The sequence below is a fragment of the Cotesia typhae genome, unplaced genomic scaffold (genome assembly GCF_013202065.1).
Source record: "Cotesia typhae breed Kobodo isofemale line unplaced genomic scaffold, CoteBio_Ctyphae contig_5, whole genome shotgun sequence".
Classification (NCBI taxonomy): domain Eukaryota; kingdom Metazoa; phylum Arthropoda; class Insecta; order Hymenoptera; family Braconidae; genus Cotesia; species Cotesia typhae.
In genome coordinates, this window is record NW_027423757.1 from 12,178,122 (window position 1) to 12,196,302 (window position 18,181).

General features: G+C 33.3%; 2 protein-coding genes across 4 annotated transcripts in view; both read left to right on the forward strand.

Moving 5' to 3' along the window:
- LOC141530944 (uncharacterized) overlaps positions 1-18,181 on the forward strand; it is a 140,203-nt gene that overhangs the window by 47,363 nt on the left and 74,659 nt on the right. The window lies entirely within an intron of this gene.
- LOC141530432 (uncharacterized) lies at positions 2,051-2,593 on the forward strand. The gene is made up of 2 exons (XM_074247513.1): positions 2,051-2,268; positions 2,317-2,593. Exons 1-2 carry the CDS (start codon positions 2,051-2,053, stop codon positions 2,591-2,593), a joined length of 495 nt encoding a protein of 164 aa, XP_074103614.1.

The following is an 18,181-nucleotide window of genomic DNA, read 5'->3' on the forward strand; positions in this document are numbered from 1 at the left end:
CCGAGGGCTTCATTTCATTCAGGAAACTCCCGACTACTTGACAAACAAAAAATATCACCATAATTTATTCAGCTTTCAAATTAAAAGTTTATTAATTTTTCATGCTGCTCCTTCGTCGAGACAAATCATTTTTTGAATAAAGCCAACTGATTTATTCCCAAAAAAATTTATCAATTTTTTTGATAAGACAAAATCATTTTTATTTTTAGTAGATAAATATTATTTTTTATCTATTTATTTTTGAAGACCAATTGATTTGAATATTGATCAAAGATGTGACAAATTTTTGTTAAAATGACATTTATTTTTCCATAAAATAAAATCAAATATTTGTGGTTTTAAAATTAAAAATTTTTAAGTAAAAGCACAATAAACTATTGAAACTATTAAAATTTTTTTTTTCTATATTTAAAATTGAGATGCTTGAATTTTTTTCCGTAATTATTAATAAAATTTATGAAATAAATTAAAAACCAAAAATTTGAATTTGTTTTAAAAAAAATAAAATAAAGCGATTAGTTTAAAAAGTATCTTAAAATATTTGAACTTAAAAAAATTTTTTCTCAGCTCGAGAACTAAAATTAAAAAAATAAAAATAACTACTCACCTGATTTTTTCTCAGCTGAGACGAGAATACAACTTACTATCGGCTGTAAACAAACTGCAAACCAAATCAGGCAATTAATTCCCGTGCATATATTTTGGCAACTCATCAGAGTTTAGAGTCCGAAGTTTGGTGATCGATCATGCACCAGAGACTAGACTAGAGATTAGACCAGAGAGCAGAGACCAGATTATGTAGCATCGGTAGTTTTGAAAGGTTTTGAATCAAAGCGCTGGTAATCAAATGATTAAAGGATGCTCTGAAGTTGCTCGTGCGAAACTCCCGACGGAATTCACCACGGAAATCATGACGAGTCGCCTTCGCCGTTCTACCGTCGGCCCACATATATATTTCCTCCCTCGCCTGGTTGTACGTGCTCACTATTATGTGTGTACTCGCGGATGTATTCGGCAACACTCTCGATTCTACTATATATACATCTACTCCAAACTCCAAGAGAAGTGTACATCAGGGAGAGATAGGAGGAGTGTAGACGAGCTTCAAAGCACCAGAACCGTTGAAGGAGGAAAAGCTACCACTGTGCCAAGCTCCCTTGCTCTGCCTTTGCTCTCTCAGTCTATCGCATCCCAGTTGAGCTCTTCTCTCCGGTTTGGCATCCTATTCCCTGCTCAGCACTCGTCGTCCCGGCTGCCAACGTCCCAACGGGTGGACCATCTCTGAAGCTTCGAGCTTCAAGCTTCTAAACCCTCCAACGTTCGCATCCCTCTTGGCAAACAAACCCGGCTTCAGCTATGCTCTCTACTCTCTCTGCTCTCTACGCCTAGCTCACGGCAACGTGATCCCCTGGACAACTTTCTCGATTTTTTCAATAATATAACTATTTATTATTATTTTTAATCAGATAATCCAATCTAATTACTTAAAAAATAAATAAATAAATAAATACAATTATATTTATCGACTTTTGTAAAGAAAATATCAAATTTTCTTGATTTTTGTCGACTTTTTAAGTTCAAGCTCAAACATTTCATTAATGACAATAAAATACAATAAAATTGTGCCAATATAAATTTTTTAACTATTAAATTTTCTTAGAAAAATGATTAAAATCACAATAAATAAATTATTAAAAAATTCATTTATCAAAAAACAGAAATTACTTTTCCAAAAAAAATTTAAATTGAAGAAATTTTAAAAATTAATCACCCAAAAAAATTAATAATACGTTTTTAAAATTGAAAATTTAAATTATTTTGTATCATCAAAAGATTGCGGATTTAAAGTTTAATAATACCGAATTTCAAAAGAAACAAAAGTCGGCCGAATTAAATTAATAGACAAATTTAAAAGTCAACTTCACATTGGATTGTTTATTTACGTCAAAAAGCCAAGTTGTTTTTTCTATAAACATTTATCATTCGGAACAGTATTTACTTTTTTTTTTTTTTTTTTTTTTTTTTTATATAACTTATAAAAAATCAAACGATGGTGAAGAAATCAACGCTAGTTTATGATTTACTAAGAAATGAGCGCCGGAATGGCGGATTTTCCCCGAACGAAATTGTCGAGCGCGTAAGTCAGGACCACAATATTCTCCCCGGCAAGGCTTTGAAGAAACAAATATCCGTTGCGCTTAGAAGGGGGATCGATTTCGGTATTTTGAAGAGGGAAAACAACAGATATAGGTACGAAATTTCTCTAAAGTAATGAAAAAAAAAAATAAATTTATTTTATTATGAATCTTCGGTTAGATTTGATTTGGGAGTCTCCAGCAAATCCCAAGGCGGTCAAACTTCAATCGCAACTACGAGAAGAAGACCCCGCATTGTCAAAAAATCGCGACCTGCAAACGCGAAGCCTCGCCGAAAGAGAAACCATCCTGCGAAGAAACACCCCCAAGACGACAGAGTGATTCCGCGACCGAGAATCCCCCACCCGCCACCCACTTGGGCTCAGAAGAAGAGAAATTTGCGCGAAGAACCGATACCCAAGTACATCAGACCTCCCTCGACCTCCTCTCGTCTGTAATTCACCTTTTGTGTTCCTTTCGACTGGTCTAGAAGTCTACCAATTCTATTATTTAATAAAACCAAAATTATTTCATGGAAAAGAAAGTAAAATAAAGAGAAAAAACATATGAACGGTAGCAGGTTTTTTCCCATAAAATTCTCTTCCGTTTTGGAGTTTAGATCTTGTTAACCGAAACTAACCATCGCGATTATCTGCTCCTAATCCTCCTCGAACGGGAGCGTTTTTTATATTTAATACGAGTTGGTTCATTGATTGTCAAGTTACGAGCTTTGAGATGCGGATCCTTTTGTCCCGAGCTAGATAAATGGAGTATCTATCCGCAGGAAGAACTATTTCGGCCTTTGCCCTGGTATAGCTTTCGTTTCCTTTTATCCAAAGAAACAAAATTTCACGGTGAAAATTTCAAAGTATAAAACGTCCTTAATAGCCGGCGGAAAAATGACCATAGCACCCATTTTTTACCTCGGGGTTCTACCCTTGAAAAAGATGAATAATTGGTGTGGTCAATCGCGCTTTGTTGGCCCTACAGACATCCTGGCACCTGTTTTATTTTCTTAATCTCAATTTTTCGTTCTTTTGAAAAACAAAGTGTATTTATTTTACGGTCTTTGTTCTTCTTATCTTATGATTGTTTATGAATTTCAATTATTTTTATAGAATAGATCCTTAAGCGAAGAACAATTAGGTGATTTGCCTAATTAGAATTTTTATACAACAATGGATTCTTATCAGATAATAATTTCAAGTGTAAAGATAATTTATCTCTTCACAAAACATGAAATTATTTATTTAAAAAAAAAAAATTTCTTGAAGAGTAAAAATTATTTATTCAAAGTTATTTTTTAATATAGAATATTTTGATTCAAATATTAAAAATCATATATTTTTTTTTTTTTTTTTTAATTTAAATATCAAAGAAAATATTTTGTGAATGAAATTTAAACTTTTTGAATTGAAAGAGATATTTTTTAAGCGACTAAATTTTTTTCTTGCCGATTTTCTCACAACTTCCTTATAAAAGTTTCTTAAAAAAATATGTATACATAAATTTTTACATTTTTTAAATGAAAAAATTTGAACTCTAAATTCTAAATCTTTTAGCTTAATTAAAAAAAAAAAATTTTATATTTTTCAAACAAACTCTCACAAAACAAAATCAATAACCCAACTAATGAAAGCCAGCTTAGTTTACGGCGCCGCTAATAAATATTCACTTAAAAGTACCTCGTAAAAGACTGGACATTGTGTTTCCTTAATAACAGTAATACCCAAAGAACAATCCAATCGGACTAAGCCCGGGTCTTTCTACTTCCTATCTCTGTGTATTTGTAAATATATATATAAATAGTTATCCCAAATGAAAAGGTATTGTGCAACAAATTGCACGCTGCACACCTCCTTACCCTATAACTAATAGCTTTTTGACGCAGGTATACCTTTCGGGTTTTCCCCAGCCCTGTTTAATGGCCTCTTCCTTCCTTCTAATACACTTTAAACCCGGCACCCTTTTGGAAAAAAGATTAAGCCCTAAGTAATGCTCGTAAAATCACGGGTGACCACCATATGTTCTTTAAATTTTGGACAAAACCCAAACCGGACAAAATTACGACCCGGATAATTATAATTATACCACTAAAGTGCCGAAATTGATCTCGCTCCCTATTATTTTGTTTTTTAATGTGTTATATGGTATACTATTATTTTGTATACGAAATACAAGCACGCACAAACAATCGTTAAGCTAATGACAATAATTATCGTGTCACTTAGCAAATAAAGTCACTATTTCATCTGAAGAATGTTGCGTGAGCATCTTTATCTTTATACGAGTAATTTGTTATTCCTCTTATGGTTCAATTTAAATTATAATGATGGAACAAAGTCAGGTAATTTTTTAATAATTTACAACAATTAATTTCAATTTAGTCGATTTGAAATAAATCAAAGTAATAGAAAAAAAAATTCTTTAATTAAAAAAATATTTTTGAATTAAATAAATTTTATTCTAACTCAATTAAAATTTATTTTTTAAATTAAAAAATTTAATTACTTGATTTAAAATGATATCATCAGCAAAAAAAAAAAATTATATGAATCAATATAATATCAAAAATACATAGTAAAAATTACTTATCATTTTATATTTAAAAATTCTTCATTTTTTGAATGAATAAAATTTAATGATAAATGCTTCTAAAAATTTTCACTTGTAATTTTTATGAATTTTCACATGTGAAACTTTTTAATTAATTTTTTTTTTTTAAATAATTTAATTGCTACAAAATTCTAAAAAAAATTTTAATGTCTATCAACTTCAGTGTTATTGAAAGATATGAACAGAAAAAAATTAAAGTTTCCAAATTTTGAACTTTAAAAGTTTTATTATACCTCCATCAAAACTAGTTCTTATTAGCATTATCAAAGGCCTATAAATATACATACATATATATACATTATAATATAATAACCATATTATTATTATTATTATCATTATTATTATTATTATTATTATTATTATATATATACAATATCCATTATAATGTAATACGTAAAATGATAAATATGACATAAATATAAAATATTTAGGAGTATCAAAAGCAGAGCGAAGATGGAATAAAAAATTCGTAGAAATAGAAAAGAATTGAAAAACATGAGAACCACATGTGGCAGGTGTTTTCCACGTACGTCATCTATGTCCTCATTCTATTATTTTTTTCCGTGGCCGCCCCTGACCCCTCGTTCCTCCGGGTATCACATACGCGTGTCAAGTCACGAATGAGCATCACACTTCCGGCACAACACTATTTGTTTATCTTATCATTATCATTGCCCAAAAGTATTATTGTCATTATTAATAAAATTTACTATCGCATCGCCCGTTTTCACACGTCTCAGCTGTTTATGTGTCAAGTGTTATATTTCTTACAACTTTTCAAATTTAATACATATGTGATATGTGATTATGATTACGAGCATGATCATTGATCGGAATCGACATAATTGCCCGCTTGATACGTGTCTCCTTGGGTCAATTCAAGCTTACGAGGCATAAAAGAAAAACGAACCCGAGGGTCAAGGATATAAAAGCAAGGACAATAGCCGGCCCAATTAGGAGTTTTATTGTTGTCCAGGGCGATCTGATGTGTCGACGCCGACTTGATACATTATATTGCCTGGACCGAGTAAACTCCCATGCGTAACTAATAACCTTTTAAATTTATGGGGATTTTTTTTTTTTTTTTTCAACTTACTATTACTATTATTATTCTAATTTTTATTATAATGTCAACAGCAAGATTTCAGACAATTAACAGTCTATTATGGTTAATTCATCAGCAACCTATGGAATATTTGTAGCACAATGGAGGAATTGTGGGTTTCGGTTCGTAGGTGCCTGCTGGATAATATGGAAGTGCAAACATTGCGTTATCTCAGACGTTATCGCTTGCTCGGAGATTAAAGTCCCCGGGAGTAACTGAAGATGTGTATTTGGGTTGTAGGTCCCACTTTGTTTGGTTATTTTCAAGAAATTATCTTTTTAAAATATATTATTTTATTTTTTAATGCCTCAGTTTCTTGAGTTATTATTCTAGAGCTGAGGAAAATTTTATAAGAGAGCAAACATTTTAGAACTAATCGCTTATTTATTTTTCTTAAGTTGGAACAATTTTACTTGAAGTATTTTTTATGATCTAGAGTTTGAATATTTTTAATTTATTTTAGAAACTGATAAGCATTTTTTTTCTTATGAATACTTTTTAAAATTTGGTTTTTTATAGTCTGACATTTTTTTTTTAATAATTTTTGTAATTTTAAATAAGTTAAAAAATTACAAAAAAAAAAAAATTTAATTTAATTTATAGCTTTGATAATTATTGCCTGAAATTTAAAGTCAGATATTTTTATTTTTTTGCACTTACTATTCATTTGAATATTTAAATTATTAAGTATAAATTTGCGATAAAAAAAAAAAACTTTCAAAAATGAACAACTGTAAAAAATATTTTCAAATTTATCCGAACATATTTGTCTGTTTTGTTTAAAGACAGCTAATAAATGATTCCATAAGATGTTTTTTGGCACATAAGAACCTAAAGAATAAAAGCGATAACATTTGGCTGGTGGTTTCGGAAAAGCTCTTGGCTGTATGGTATAAAGTGGCACACCCGCGGGGTCTTATGCATTCTGACGCAATCTACCGTGAAACCGGCACTCGATACAAAAAAGAAGAAGGGTCTATGTATACATATACATATACATATATATGCGCTCTTCAGTACCAGGTCACTCGACTCTCCACAACTGACTGCGTGGCATTTTTCGAGGCATGGACGAGTATAATGGTTGGCCCTCGACATCGCCACCTTGGTGGTTAGCTCTCAGCCCCATTTTACTGTTTTATGTGTGTTCTTAAAAACTATGATAATTCCCGTAAATGTGCGCTCACTATCTACAATAAAAATAGAATAAAATATTGTGTACAATAGAAAAGACTGAAGGAATAGAAGAATTATGAGATATCTCAAGTGTGTCAGAGGTAGGTTACTCGGTATTTTCACAGTTAGGTGTGCAACACACACCAGACTTTTATTTGTCGTTGGTATCAGTGCGTCTTCGAGTACCAAGGTAGAATACACATGTGCAGACACACATATCTACTTACCAATAAGTCCAAGTATATTCAGATCTCTTACCATAGCAATACTTTGGCATTTCAATGAAAAACTCTAATTATTTAATTTATGTATCTATTAATTCATTTATTTTATTCATTCAATTTTATTTTAAATATGAAGTAAATCCCATAAAAATTTATTTACAGTTTCTCTAATATATAACATAATATGTCCATGTCAGGACTAAAATACTCATATATAATTTTTTCATTAAAAGTAGTGTTGAAAAAATCCGCCAGATGGCACACGATCGCTTAATCTTCTCGTAATTAGAGACTGAAATTTTAAAATATATATATATATATATATATATATATATATATATATATATATATATATATATATATATATATATATATATATATATAATTTTTTTCACTCTTCTTAAAGCTTATTTGTCGTTGAATTTTAGATTTATCAACGACTTAAACATTTTTTTTTTTTTTTTGATTTAATACACTTAGAAAAACAAATTCTATGATTAAAAAAATTTTCTTGAGATAAAAATCGATATTTTCAAAATAGTATTTCAATGATTTATTTTAATTCAAAATTGAAGCACTGACCTGAAGAAATACTACATATAAGTATAGTGTCGAATAAATACAACTTTCAAATTGTTAGTTATCACAAAATTGGTATCCAACCCAGCAAAATGTGAAAAAAAAAAAAATAAAATAAAATAAAAAAAGGGAAAAGAAAGCTAGTACATTCCAAATAAACAATCCCATTCTCAGAAAAGTGGAAAGTGGTCTACTTCTATTGGGTTGTAGGAGGCGCGATGTCACGCGATTCGAATGACAAAGAAAAACCAAATAAACTCTGTTCTTAAGCTCAGTGCTCTCTGCTCTGTTCCGCCGGGAAACTGGAGTGTGAGGATATTGAGAGAGACATTGCGATGTATAAAAGGCGAGAAAGATAAAGATAAAGAGATAAATACAGAGAAAGCGATGAAGAGAGGAAGACAGACGCGGATCAGGATAGTCTTTGCCAAATACCAATATTTGCGAGCGCCCTGTTGGTATCTCTGCTCTATTCGAGTCCCAGAGTCGACTCGACCGATCTCACCGCAAGCACCCCGCGATAACCCTTCGCCCCTTCCTCAATTTCATGCCATGGATTTCCGCAGATCAAAATGCAGATTGTCAATTAGTCGCTCTCGAAATCACCAAGAATCACACCAAGAAATCTTTTATCAAAGCAAACTCCTTTTTCTTCTCTTTTCTTCTTCTTCTTCTTCTTCCTCTTGGCATTTTTCGATTCGCTTGCGCTAAATAATAAATAATGAGGCAGTAATTAGCGGCGGCCATGTTGTTCGTTCGAGATTTAATCACGTCACACACGGGCTCTACTCGTTGGATCTATTGAACCGGTAGACCCAAGGGGTGGACATTCACCTCATACATACCACACCAATCCCAGCTCTCTGTCCACACTCACACTCGCACACTCACGCATTCTCATACTGTCATCACCCGCATGTCTCCATGTGTGTAGATGTGTGTAGTGTGTCGGTGCTCAGTAACTCTTTGAACATGTTGACGATGTCCAGGCTAGCCAATGCAGAATGTTCAACGTTAAATGTTGAATACTCTGATGTAGTTGCCTGCATGGACCGATTATAATGCACGTAGCGTGAGCTCCAGGCACATATATCGACTGCCACGGATTTACGAGCCACCAGCAATAGGCATGCACGTACATTTTCCACCACCAGATCGTCCTTGTTACCAATATGCTTCTCCAACTCTAACTGTGAATACGAACTAGAATTATTGCTGCAATATGTGTCGCCATTTCGTGACTAACGCGATTAGAGCGGCCAACGTCTGTAATACAACGTGTGCATAAATAAATATATATATATATATATATATATATATATATATATATATATATATATATATATATATATATATATATATATATATATATATATATATATATATATATATATATATATATATATATATTTGCTGAGTGTGCAAAATCAATTCGCGGTAACAATAATTCATGGTTAACATGTGTTAACGGTACTTGGCGGTTCACAAGTCCGAAGATATGTCGCCACATCATGGCGGAGCAAGGATTTAAAATGTTGGATGTTGAGGTATGAGGTATGAGGTATGAGGACATGCCTCTCTATCTACACTCCGACAGATAAGAGTGTAGTGTGTATAGAGACTCGAGAGCGTTTGGGCAAATATTGAGATGTCAATGCAAGTTTTCTTGGAAAGCTGGGCTACGTCATGGCCTCGTTCGAGGATTTGCTTTTTCAGAGCCTGAAATTCACTACGACGACCGTATGGTTGGAAAAAAAAAAAAAAAAAAAAAAAATGCATTAATATCTGTATAATGGGAAAGGCACACAACACCCACGGTAATTGATATTAGAAAGTACACAATCGGTGCACACGCCGTCGGATAATAAAGTGCTGGAATACATAAACTGGGCAGGATTTAAATGAGTGGGAGTTGAAATTGAACAAATAAAATAATCGGGAATGAGGGAGAATTTTAAGCGGCAAATGATGACAGTGATGTTCTGGGATGTTTTGTATGTGTCGCTATTTCGATGGGCTGCATTACCATTTAGGTTAGTTGGATTTGTATATGGCGTAACCGCGAAATATAAACAGAAAACGAGGAAGGAGGAATGAGGAGCGGAGTTGTTAAACGTTTTAATTTTATTCTGTTAATTACTTTGAAACGGATGGCTTTTTAAGTAGATTAAAATATTCGGTAGCGTTAAACTCACGCTGCTGTTTCGTGTCTGCACTCCCCTAAATTTGTGTCGTTCTGATCGCTCCACGTTCTGTAGATAATTAATGTTTTTTTTGGTGCGGAAACGACCAGCCAGGCATTATCCAAATTTTGTACACGGCAATCCAAAAGTTTACGTGCATCAAGCATGGCTGCCTATCCAATTTTAACTAGATTTTTGGCCTCCACCCCCTCTTTGCAGCCCGCTTATCAAGCAAATCGTTTGCTGAAATTCATTTCGCTTTACACGAATTTGTTCATCTGCACCGGTGCCATTTTCCTCTCACAAATATTCCCTCTATTTTTTATTTAGTTTTATTTCAATCGAGTATAATAAATTAATAATTATTATCAATCCAAATAATTACTCCCGAAATTTTGAAAAGTAAAACATCAACATCAAATATTAAACTTTTATTTATTTATTCATTAATTGATAAAATAAAATTACCGGATGGAACGTATTATATTGTTTGTTTGTCTTCCACTAAATTTTGTTATAAATGTTGATTTATTTTTTTGTTTATTTTTCCCCTGATTTATAAATTTTTACAACGATCGAAAGTAATATAGATAATTACTACATGTGAAATGGATAGTTTGTGTTAGATTGATTGATTAATCAATTTTTATTTTCCAAGTTTGATATAAGCGCATTATCCAAAAATAGAATTCCTTTTTATTTAAATACGGTGCTATTTATTGAGATTTAGAATTTTTTTTTTCCAAAACATGTTCATTTTATTTCAATACAATAAAAAAAAAAAAACAAAATTATATTGAAAAACAAAAAATAACTTCAATAATGTGCAGCAATTTATTTTTATTAAATAAAAACTTTGTTCTTAGCCACTTCAATCTTCAATACTTTTCCCTTCACTAAAATAAGTGAAGAAAAAGAAAGTAAAGGGAAGGAAAGAGCTTTTCCGTGACAGACGGCTCACAAGCGAGGACAAACAATCATTTTCGTGCGGGCATCACGCATGTGGGTGGCTCAGTATATGTTTCATATATGTGCATACACATAACAAGAATACATTACACGGATATGTGTAGACACGTATGTTAGTTTACACATCTGTAGATGTATGTATGTATGTATGTGTACAGACGTAGTTTCAGCTCGAGCATGAGCGAGGTGCTTATTGGGTCCGTTGGGGGATGCTGGATGTTGGCTGAGCTTGGAAACAACCCTCTGGTCAAACATTGCAACATCAATCAGCACCAGTCACTCAACCGTGGGCCATTGGCGCCAACATTGCGATATTGCTTCCATTTACATTCTGCTCATTGAAATATTTAAAATTTTTAGGTGTTTTTCCCATCAAACAGAAATGATAAATACACACTGGTGAAAACTATTGTACTGTAGTGTACTGGGCGAAATAACTGGCATTAGAGGTACGAATATTCGATTACTTTCATTGATGAATAAGAAAAACATTGAGCAGCATAAGCACCAGTTAAAAGAATGAAAACAGTTCGGCTAAGTGAGATGTAACCCTCGAAACTGTTTTGCATGGCATTAGGCTAGTATTATTGTAAGCCGGCATTTATAATTCTCGGCCCCCACAGCGACTCCGTCACCCTCTGGTTTGTTTAAACATCTTGTATCTTTGTGTTGCGTGTGCTGGAAACACAAAACAGTGTTGAGTTAATTTTTTATTTCATAACTAGCTTCTGGGAATCTCTAATATGTAGATTACCCGTTAGAAACTCTGAAATATGGCTAATTTTCATATTATGCCGGATAGAGGTTGATCTGATCACTGGGTATTTGATAAAAATTGGCTTTTTAGTTGATTAAATTATTTTTGTTTCAAAACTTAAGTTGTAAAATTTAACTCTCTAGAAATGAGAAGATTCAGCGACAATGCGCCATCTGTTGTAAGTTATCAACACTAATTTTGATCAAAAAATTCATCATCGGATTGCAAATGATGACATATGGAGCCAAATTAACGTTCTAATTGGCAAATTGTTTGATTTATTTTATAAAAAATAATAAATTAAAATTTTTTTATCATCTAAAAATCATTTCAATTGCTTAAAAAATGTGAAGGAAGACATTTTGCTTATAAAAACGTTGTGATATTTTGTGATATGGCCAATTTTTAAATCTTGTCACATAAAAAATTATTTGAGCATATCAAAAATCGTTAAATCAATCCAAAAATTTTATTTGTCGCGTAAAATTTATTTACTACTTTTATTTTCGCTGCGAGTTGTCGTCGAGGGTTTGAGGGTGTAGCAACAGTAGTACAGTGTTGTCGATCAAAGCGCCTTGGGGTCTACAGAGCACAACAAGGCAAAGAGAAGAGAAGAGAGGAGAGAAGAGACTACAACTACTCCTCTGCTAGGATAAGGAAGAGGAAGAGGAAGAGGACGATGCATCATTGCAAGGCAGAATGGCCCAACATGATAACAGAGCCAGCGCCGTAACCGGGCGGTCTGTAGTGTGTTGGCTGTTGAGTTGGCAAACATGTCTGCAATGTTGTCAGCCGGGCAGGAAATTACGTCTGCCTTCAGCCGCTCTATATTACACGAGCCCCTTCTACTTTCGGCGAACACGATGCACCGGAGCTTCGCCTCTAGGTAAAAGTGCATGTGCTCTGTCTATGTATAACCGAACATTGATGTCCAGGTCCATTATACATCACCATTCAGTGCTTTATGATTAAACCCAAATTGATAAGGCTGCCGTGGAGATTGAGGATGCTTAATTTTCGGAGTAGGTTAAGGTTGCTCCGAGAATGTCTCCCGAGAATCTAGAATCTAAAATCTAGAATATAGAATATATAATATAGATGTTATGTATTCAGCGATCGCCTTGGGGGCTGTGGATAAATACTCTATGAGTCACTTTGGGTAAACATCAGCATATTCTATCACCGTATAATCACGTAGGCGTTCAAACTTGAGTTTGATCTTCCAAATAATTTTATTGGCTGTATCCGTCTCCAGAGATATAAATTAAATAAATATCCTTTTGAAAATTTTTTTTGTTTATTTGTCTTTGTGTTTTATTCCTTTTCGCTGATTTCTCTTTAATATCAATGTTCAATATTTAATATTTAATCAATTTTTGATATCAGTTCCTGCGTTGTTCAAAGAACTTTTTAATGCAAACTAGAAGAATCAATTTTCATACCGAACTGTATCAAAAATTGTTTTAAGTTTTTATATTCAAAATCTTACATCAAAAAGATACAAATTGTGAAGCTTTTCATTCACTTAGACCTCATCAGCAAGGTGTTGTCATAATCCAAAAAACATATAATCAAAAAATCGAATATCTATTTTCTAAATAAAATATTCCTTCCAAAAATAAACATACAGACTTTTATTGTCAAGTTTAGAACTCAAATGTTGTATGTAGTCCCGATAAAAGAAAGGTGCGAGCGTACACAGAGAAATCGGGCTCCGCTTTACGAGGAATAACACTCGTCCAAATAAAACACAATATTACCGCCTAAGGAAACACATTTCCCTGCAAACATCCTCAAAATAAAAAATTCACCAAAATCAGTGTCAGTGTTTACAAAGTCTCGGATTCCTAGAAGCAAGACCAAAGTGATGGACAAGCTGGACTGAGTCTGGTTGCTGATGATTTCATCAATCCCGTGTAATTCCAGTGAAGATAAACTGATCCAGGTATGAGTCTTTGTGATGAGAACTTTGTGGCACACGCTGCAGACGTTATATCATCATATATCAAGGGATAGTTGGTTGTGCTCTATTCTGTGCTCTGTATTATGCTTCTTTAACATATACACAGCCGAATAGCAGGTATGTGCTCGCTAGTTCATGAGGCCCGCGATCCGAAGAACAAACAACCCCATTGAAATTTTCACCACCGGGGTTTTTGTATAGCGGATGCTGGGAGCAGAGAGAAGTAGAGGAGTTTTGTCAAGAGAAAGACGCGGGGCTACGCCAAACTCAACATAGACACTGAAGCATATAAGCGTGGAGTAGTAGCAGTAGTCGCAGAGCATAGTGCCCAGAATTCATGCCTCCGGGTTATGAGATTTTATGAGAGTCAAAGCGGTTTAAATGCTGACTACCCTCGAGTATCAAAACTAAACGTCCCCTTTGATTCGAACCAGAAAAAGTACTGACAAAACCCTCCATAATTACAATTCCGCTCAATCTCAAAAACTCATATTCATCATAACTATCACTCAAAATTCATCGTTGGTTATTAATCATTCATGATTCTTCATTCCTGATGGATTAATTTAAATTTTAAACGCGTCTTTCACAAATTAACTTTATCTTTCTTATATACTCTTTGAGTTCTCGGAATTACTCGAGCTTGAGCAAGAGAACAAAGGTTACCGCGACATGACATTTCTCAGTTGTATGGATTTTTCGTTATATCCGTCAACTCCGTCCCAGTCTGCTCAGTTCATGTCTGTCTAACTGTCCTCGTCTCCATTTAGCCGAGGATCTCTCTGTGTATATAGTACCTTACATTATATAGTTTCTTGAGGTTCGTTACCTTAAAAGGAGAAAAAGGATAAACCGAGCGAGGATGGAGGATCGAGGATGACGTTATGTGGGTCGCTCACCATCTCCATCTTCTTTGTATGTACAGATAGAATACCTCCCAGTACTAGTACTAGTACTAGTGTAGTAGTTCTATCCGTTTTGTGGTCCCTCACAGCTCGTCTTGCGTCAATATTTGAGTCAAACACGTTAAAACAATACCAAACGATCCCGCGGAGAGAAACAAGAGGACGAACGCCAGCTTCCGGGAATTTTATCTCGCGTTTTGTCAGGAATAACCTAGTCTTTAATGACTTGCTGATTTCCGGTCCTGGAGGACACAGACCACTTACGTTTGGGCATGACCAAATTTTTAATTTTCGAGGGATAGTATGATGTCAAAAAAATATCCTCGATGTTAAAAATAACCTGTCTTAGCTAAGATTCGAACCTGGATCCTTTAAATAGAAAATCTAATTTTTGGAGTAGGGGCCCATAACCTGTAGATGCTTTTTTTTTTTTTTTTTTTTTTTTACGGACATTGAATGGCAATAATAAATTTTATACCAAATTCAATGCATACATTGATTAATTTTGTATATTATACTCTAATATAATGAATTTTGGCAAATTCTATTTTGTGCAAACATCAGCAATGTCATTTAAACCTCATGAAATTTGTTACAACTGGGAAGTTATCCCACAAACCCCAATTGGGACAGTTGGTCCAATCGAGCAGGACATATTCTTAGGTATTTAAAGGACATTTACCATTGATAGTTCGGACTAGGATTCTCTGGAGTTGCAGCATCGCATCATTGTCCGAATTACCGTGTAAATATTTCACCCATTATAGTTATATTTGTAGTATATAATAGCCAAAAAGAGTGACAGATAATATATGGAATAAAACGGAATGAAAGTGAACAAGGATGATCGATCTTGGTTGAAGTTGAGAGAGACAGGAGTTCGAGACTGGGTGAATGGACACTATTCTCTGGACCAGCAGGATCATTGTGTCTGATGTTTGGACATGTGTTCCGCCCCAGTCACGCCCTATTGTTACCATTTTCTATGCATGTTTGTCCGTTTAAAATATTGGAACAACGACTCTGCTGGGCTAAGTGACACGCGCGTTTTTTTATTATTTTACATTTACACCGATATCTTTCATTCATGAATCACGAGTTACAACTTACGACTTACTATTTTTTATGCTAGCATAAATGTTCTTACAAACTTTGGATCTGGGATGCCGCCCTGCCGGAGGTTCTACTATATATACTGTATAGTAAGTCTCACTAAGAATGTCAAACAATAAAATATTTAATGGGAAAATACCTACACAAAATATCAATACATGATATTGTATGTACTTTGTACAAAGATCAAATATATAATAAATGAAAAAAAATATTTGATATTACAATAATCAAATCGATCTATAACAACATATAAAATTGTTTTCTTTAGTTTATCATCTTATAGGTAGTTTTTTCTTTTTACAGTATACAATATTTATTTTTTCTTCAAAATTTATGGACTTTTATTAGAAATACAAATTTTATACTAAAATTCACATTAAAAATATTTTTTTGGACAATTTATTTATTAATATTTTATTTTGTTTGATGAGTAAATTATTAATTGACATTTTAGACTGAATTACGAATTTTGTAGAATATAAAAAGATCCGACGGCAGGATATAGATGCAGGAAAAAGGGAATATTTGTGTCAAATAAAGCCATTTAGTTCTGGCTTCTTAAATATTTATTTTTGACAAACACAAAAATATTTGCTGAAACTAAATATAACAGTTGATACAAATAATATTAAGCAACTAAATTAAATTGTAATGTTTGTCAAAAATACACAATTTATAGAACAAAAAATTTAAAAAAAGATGTAAATTAGTAAACTAGAGCTTCCGCCCAAAAATGAACTATAAAGTCGTCTGAAAAATCATCAATCAAAAATCTTTAGGATCATTAAGTATCTAACCAAGTTAATGACGGTCGATGGGAATTTTTTTCTTGAATTTAAGGTAACAGCATCAAAACCAGTAGCCCGTGAAAATTAAAAAAGTCACGATGTCCGGATGTGAAGACTCATTGTTGTGATGGTGGATTCAATTGCCGTAAAATCAGTGTTGTGGGTCTCTTTAAAAGTCCCTTTGAGGGACCTGTTATCCCGTCTTATGCCCAGTCACCGATATTTTTCTCTATTTGGTCTATATTCAGCATCGAAAATTGTTTCTTAACAAGGATAAAAAGGAGAATAGAGAATACTTGGGATGAATGGGCGTTTATGGGCGCGGAATATCGATGATCGATTGTGAGAAAGTTATCTCGTAGGCGGAATCCATAACTCGCCGTAAAAAGACCTGCTATATTATATTATATTATATTATGTTCGGAACTATGAATAAAGAACTCATGAAAAAGTTGTAGACTCGTTGACTTCCTCGAGGAAGTTCACACGGGTGCCCAATCCAGGTCTTTTATCATCGGACACGCCTCATATCTTCGACTTTTCACCTACGCAATCTATTATTGACCGTTTCCTTTGATGATCCGTAAAATCACAACAAGGAAAATTTAATAGATCGATTTTCTTGAAAAATACTTTTTGTCCACTTCTGCTCTGCGCGAAATAATATCTTGTGAAAAAAGTATATTTTTCCTGGCAATTTGTCTATCGATAAATCTGTAATGTTATTGTTGTTGATGTTGTGACCCTCAAGAATGAAATTATTATTACAAACGAATCCATCTATAAGCGCCCTAACATAAAATACCCGACAGAAGAGATTGTAACGCCTAAACCAACCCCTCTGATCAACTAAATAGGCTCGTTTGACCTTTCTCTTCATTCATTATTCAATTCACTGATGTCCAATAAATTTTTTCTCCTATAATTGAATTGAATGTTGCTGAGATTTGACAAATTTTCGTTAAGATCAAATTTTATTGTTCCATTAAATTATATTAAACATTTATATAGCTTCAAAATCAAAAACTTCAAAGTAAAAGCACAAAAAATTTTTTTTGTTTTTGTTTTTTTTTTTTTTTTTTCGAGTGGTCCATTTTGCCCCACATATCATATATTAGCCCAAAATATCATAAAAACATTAGAGAGGTCATAACTTGAAGATAATTGAAAAAAAATTTTTTTTCATCCCTTAAATTATTTAAATTCTTCCAATTAAAAAAACCGTATAAAAGGTGAAAGATTGTGATTAACTCCAGCTAATTAACCAAATCTTAAAACCAAAACAGAGTGTCAACAATTGGCGTTCGTATATTTTTTCTACAAATAATTCACTTTTTATCAAGACAAAAAATTCCCACTTCAACACCCCGACTCAAACAGTGAGCTCCAAAGCTGATAATCCACTTTAAAAGACATACAAGATCACACTAGAAACACCGGCCTAAGATCTTGCGGTTAACCGATTAGATCACGCCCGAGCCAGCGGGAGCCAAACAGTAACCTATACCGTTCAGTAGTTTAGCCCAAAATAGCGGGGGGTTGTAATCCAGCTTCCAGACACCTGGAGTCTAGTCAAAGTCTACCAAGACAAATTTCGGCTTAGCTGAATCCTCCTCATCTCTTGTGTCTTAGAATCTATAACAACAACCATAGATCTTAATTATC

Coding starts and splice junctions, on each gene's coding strand:
- LOC141530432 (XM_074247513.1), top strand. CDS start 2,051: ATGGTGAAGAAATCAACGCTAGTTTATGATTTACTAAGAAATGAGCGC. Junction 2,269..2,316: donor AGGTACGAAATTTCTCTAAA/GTAATGAAAAAA, acceptor ATCTTCGGTTAG/ATTTGATTTGGGAGTCTCCA.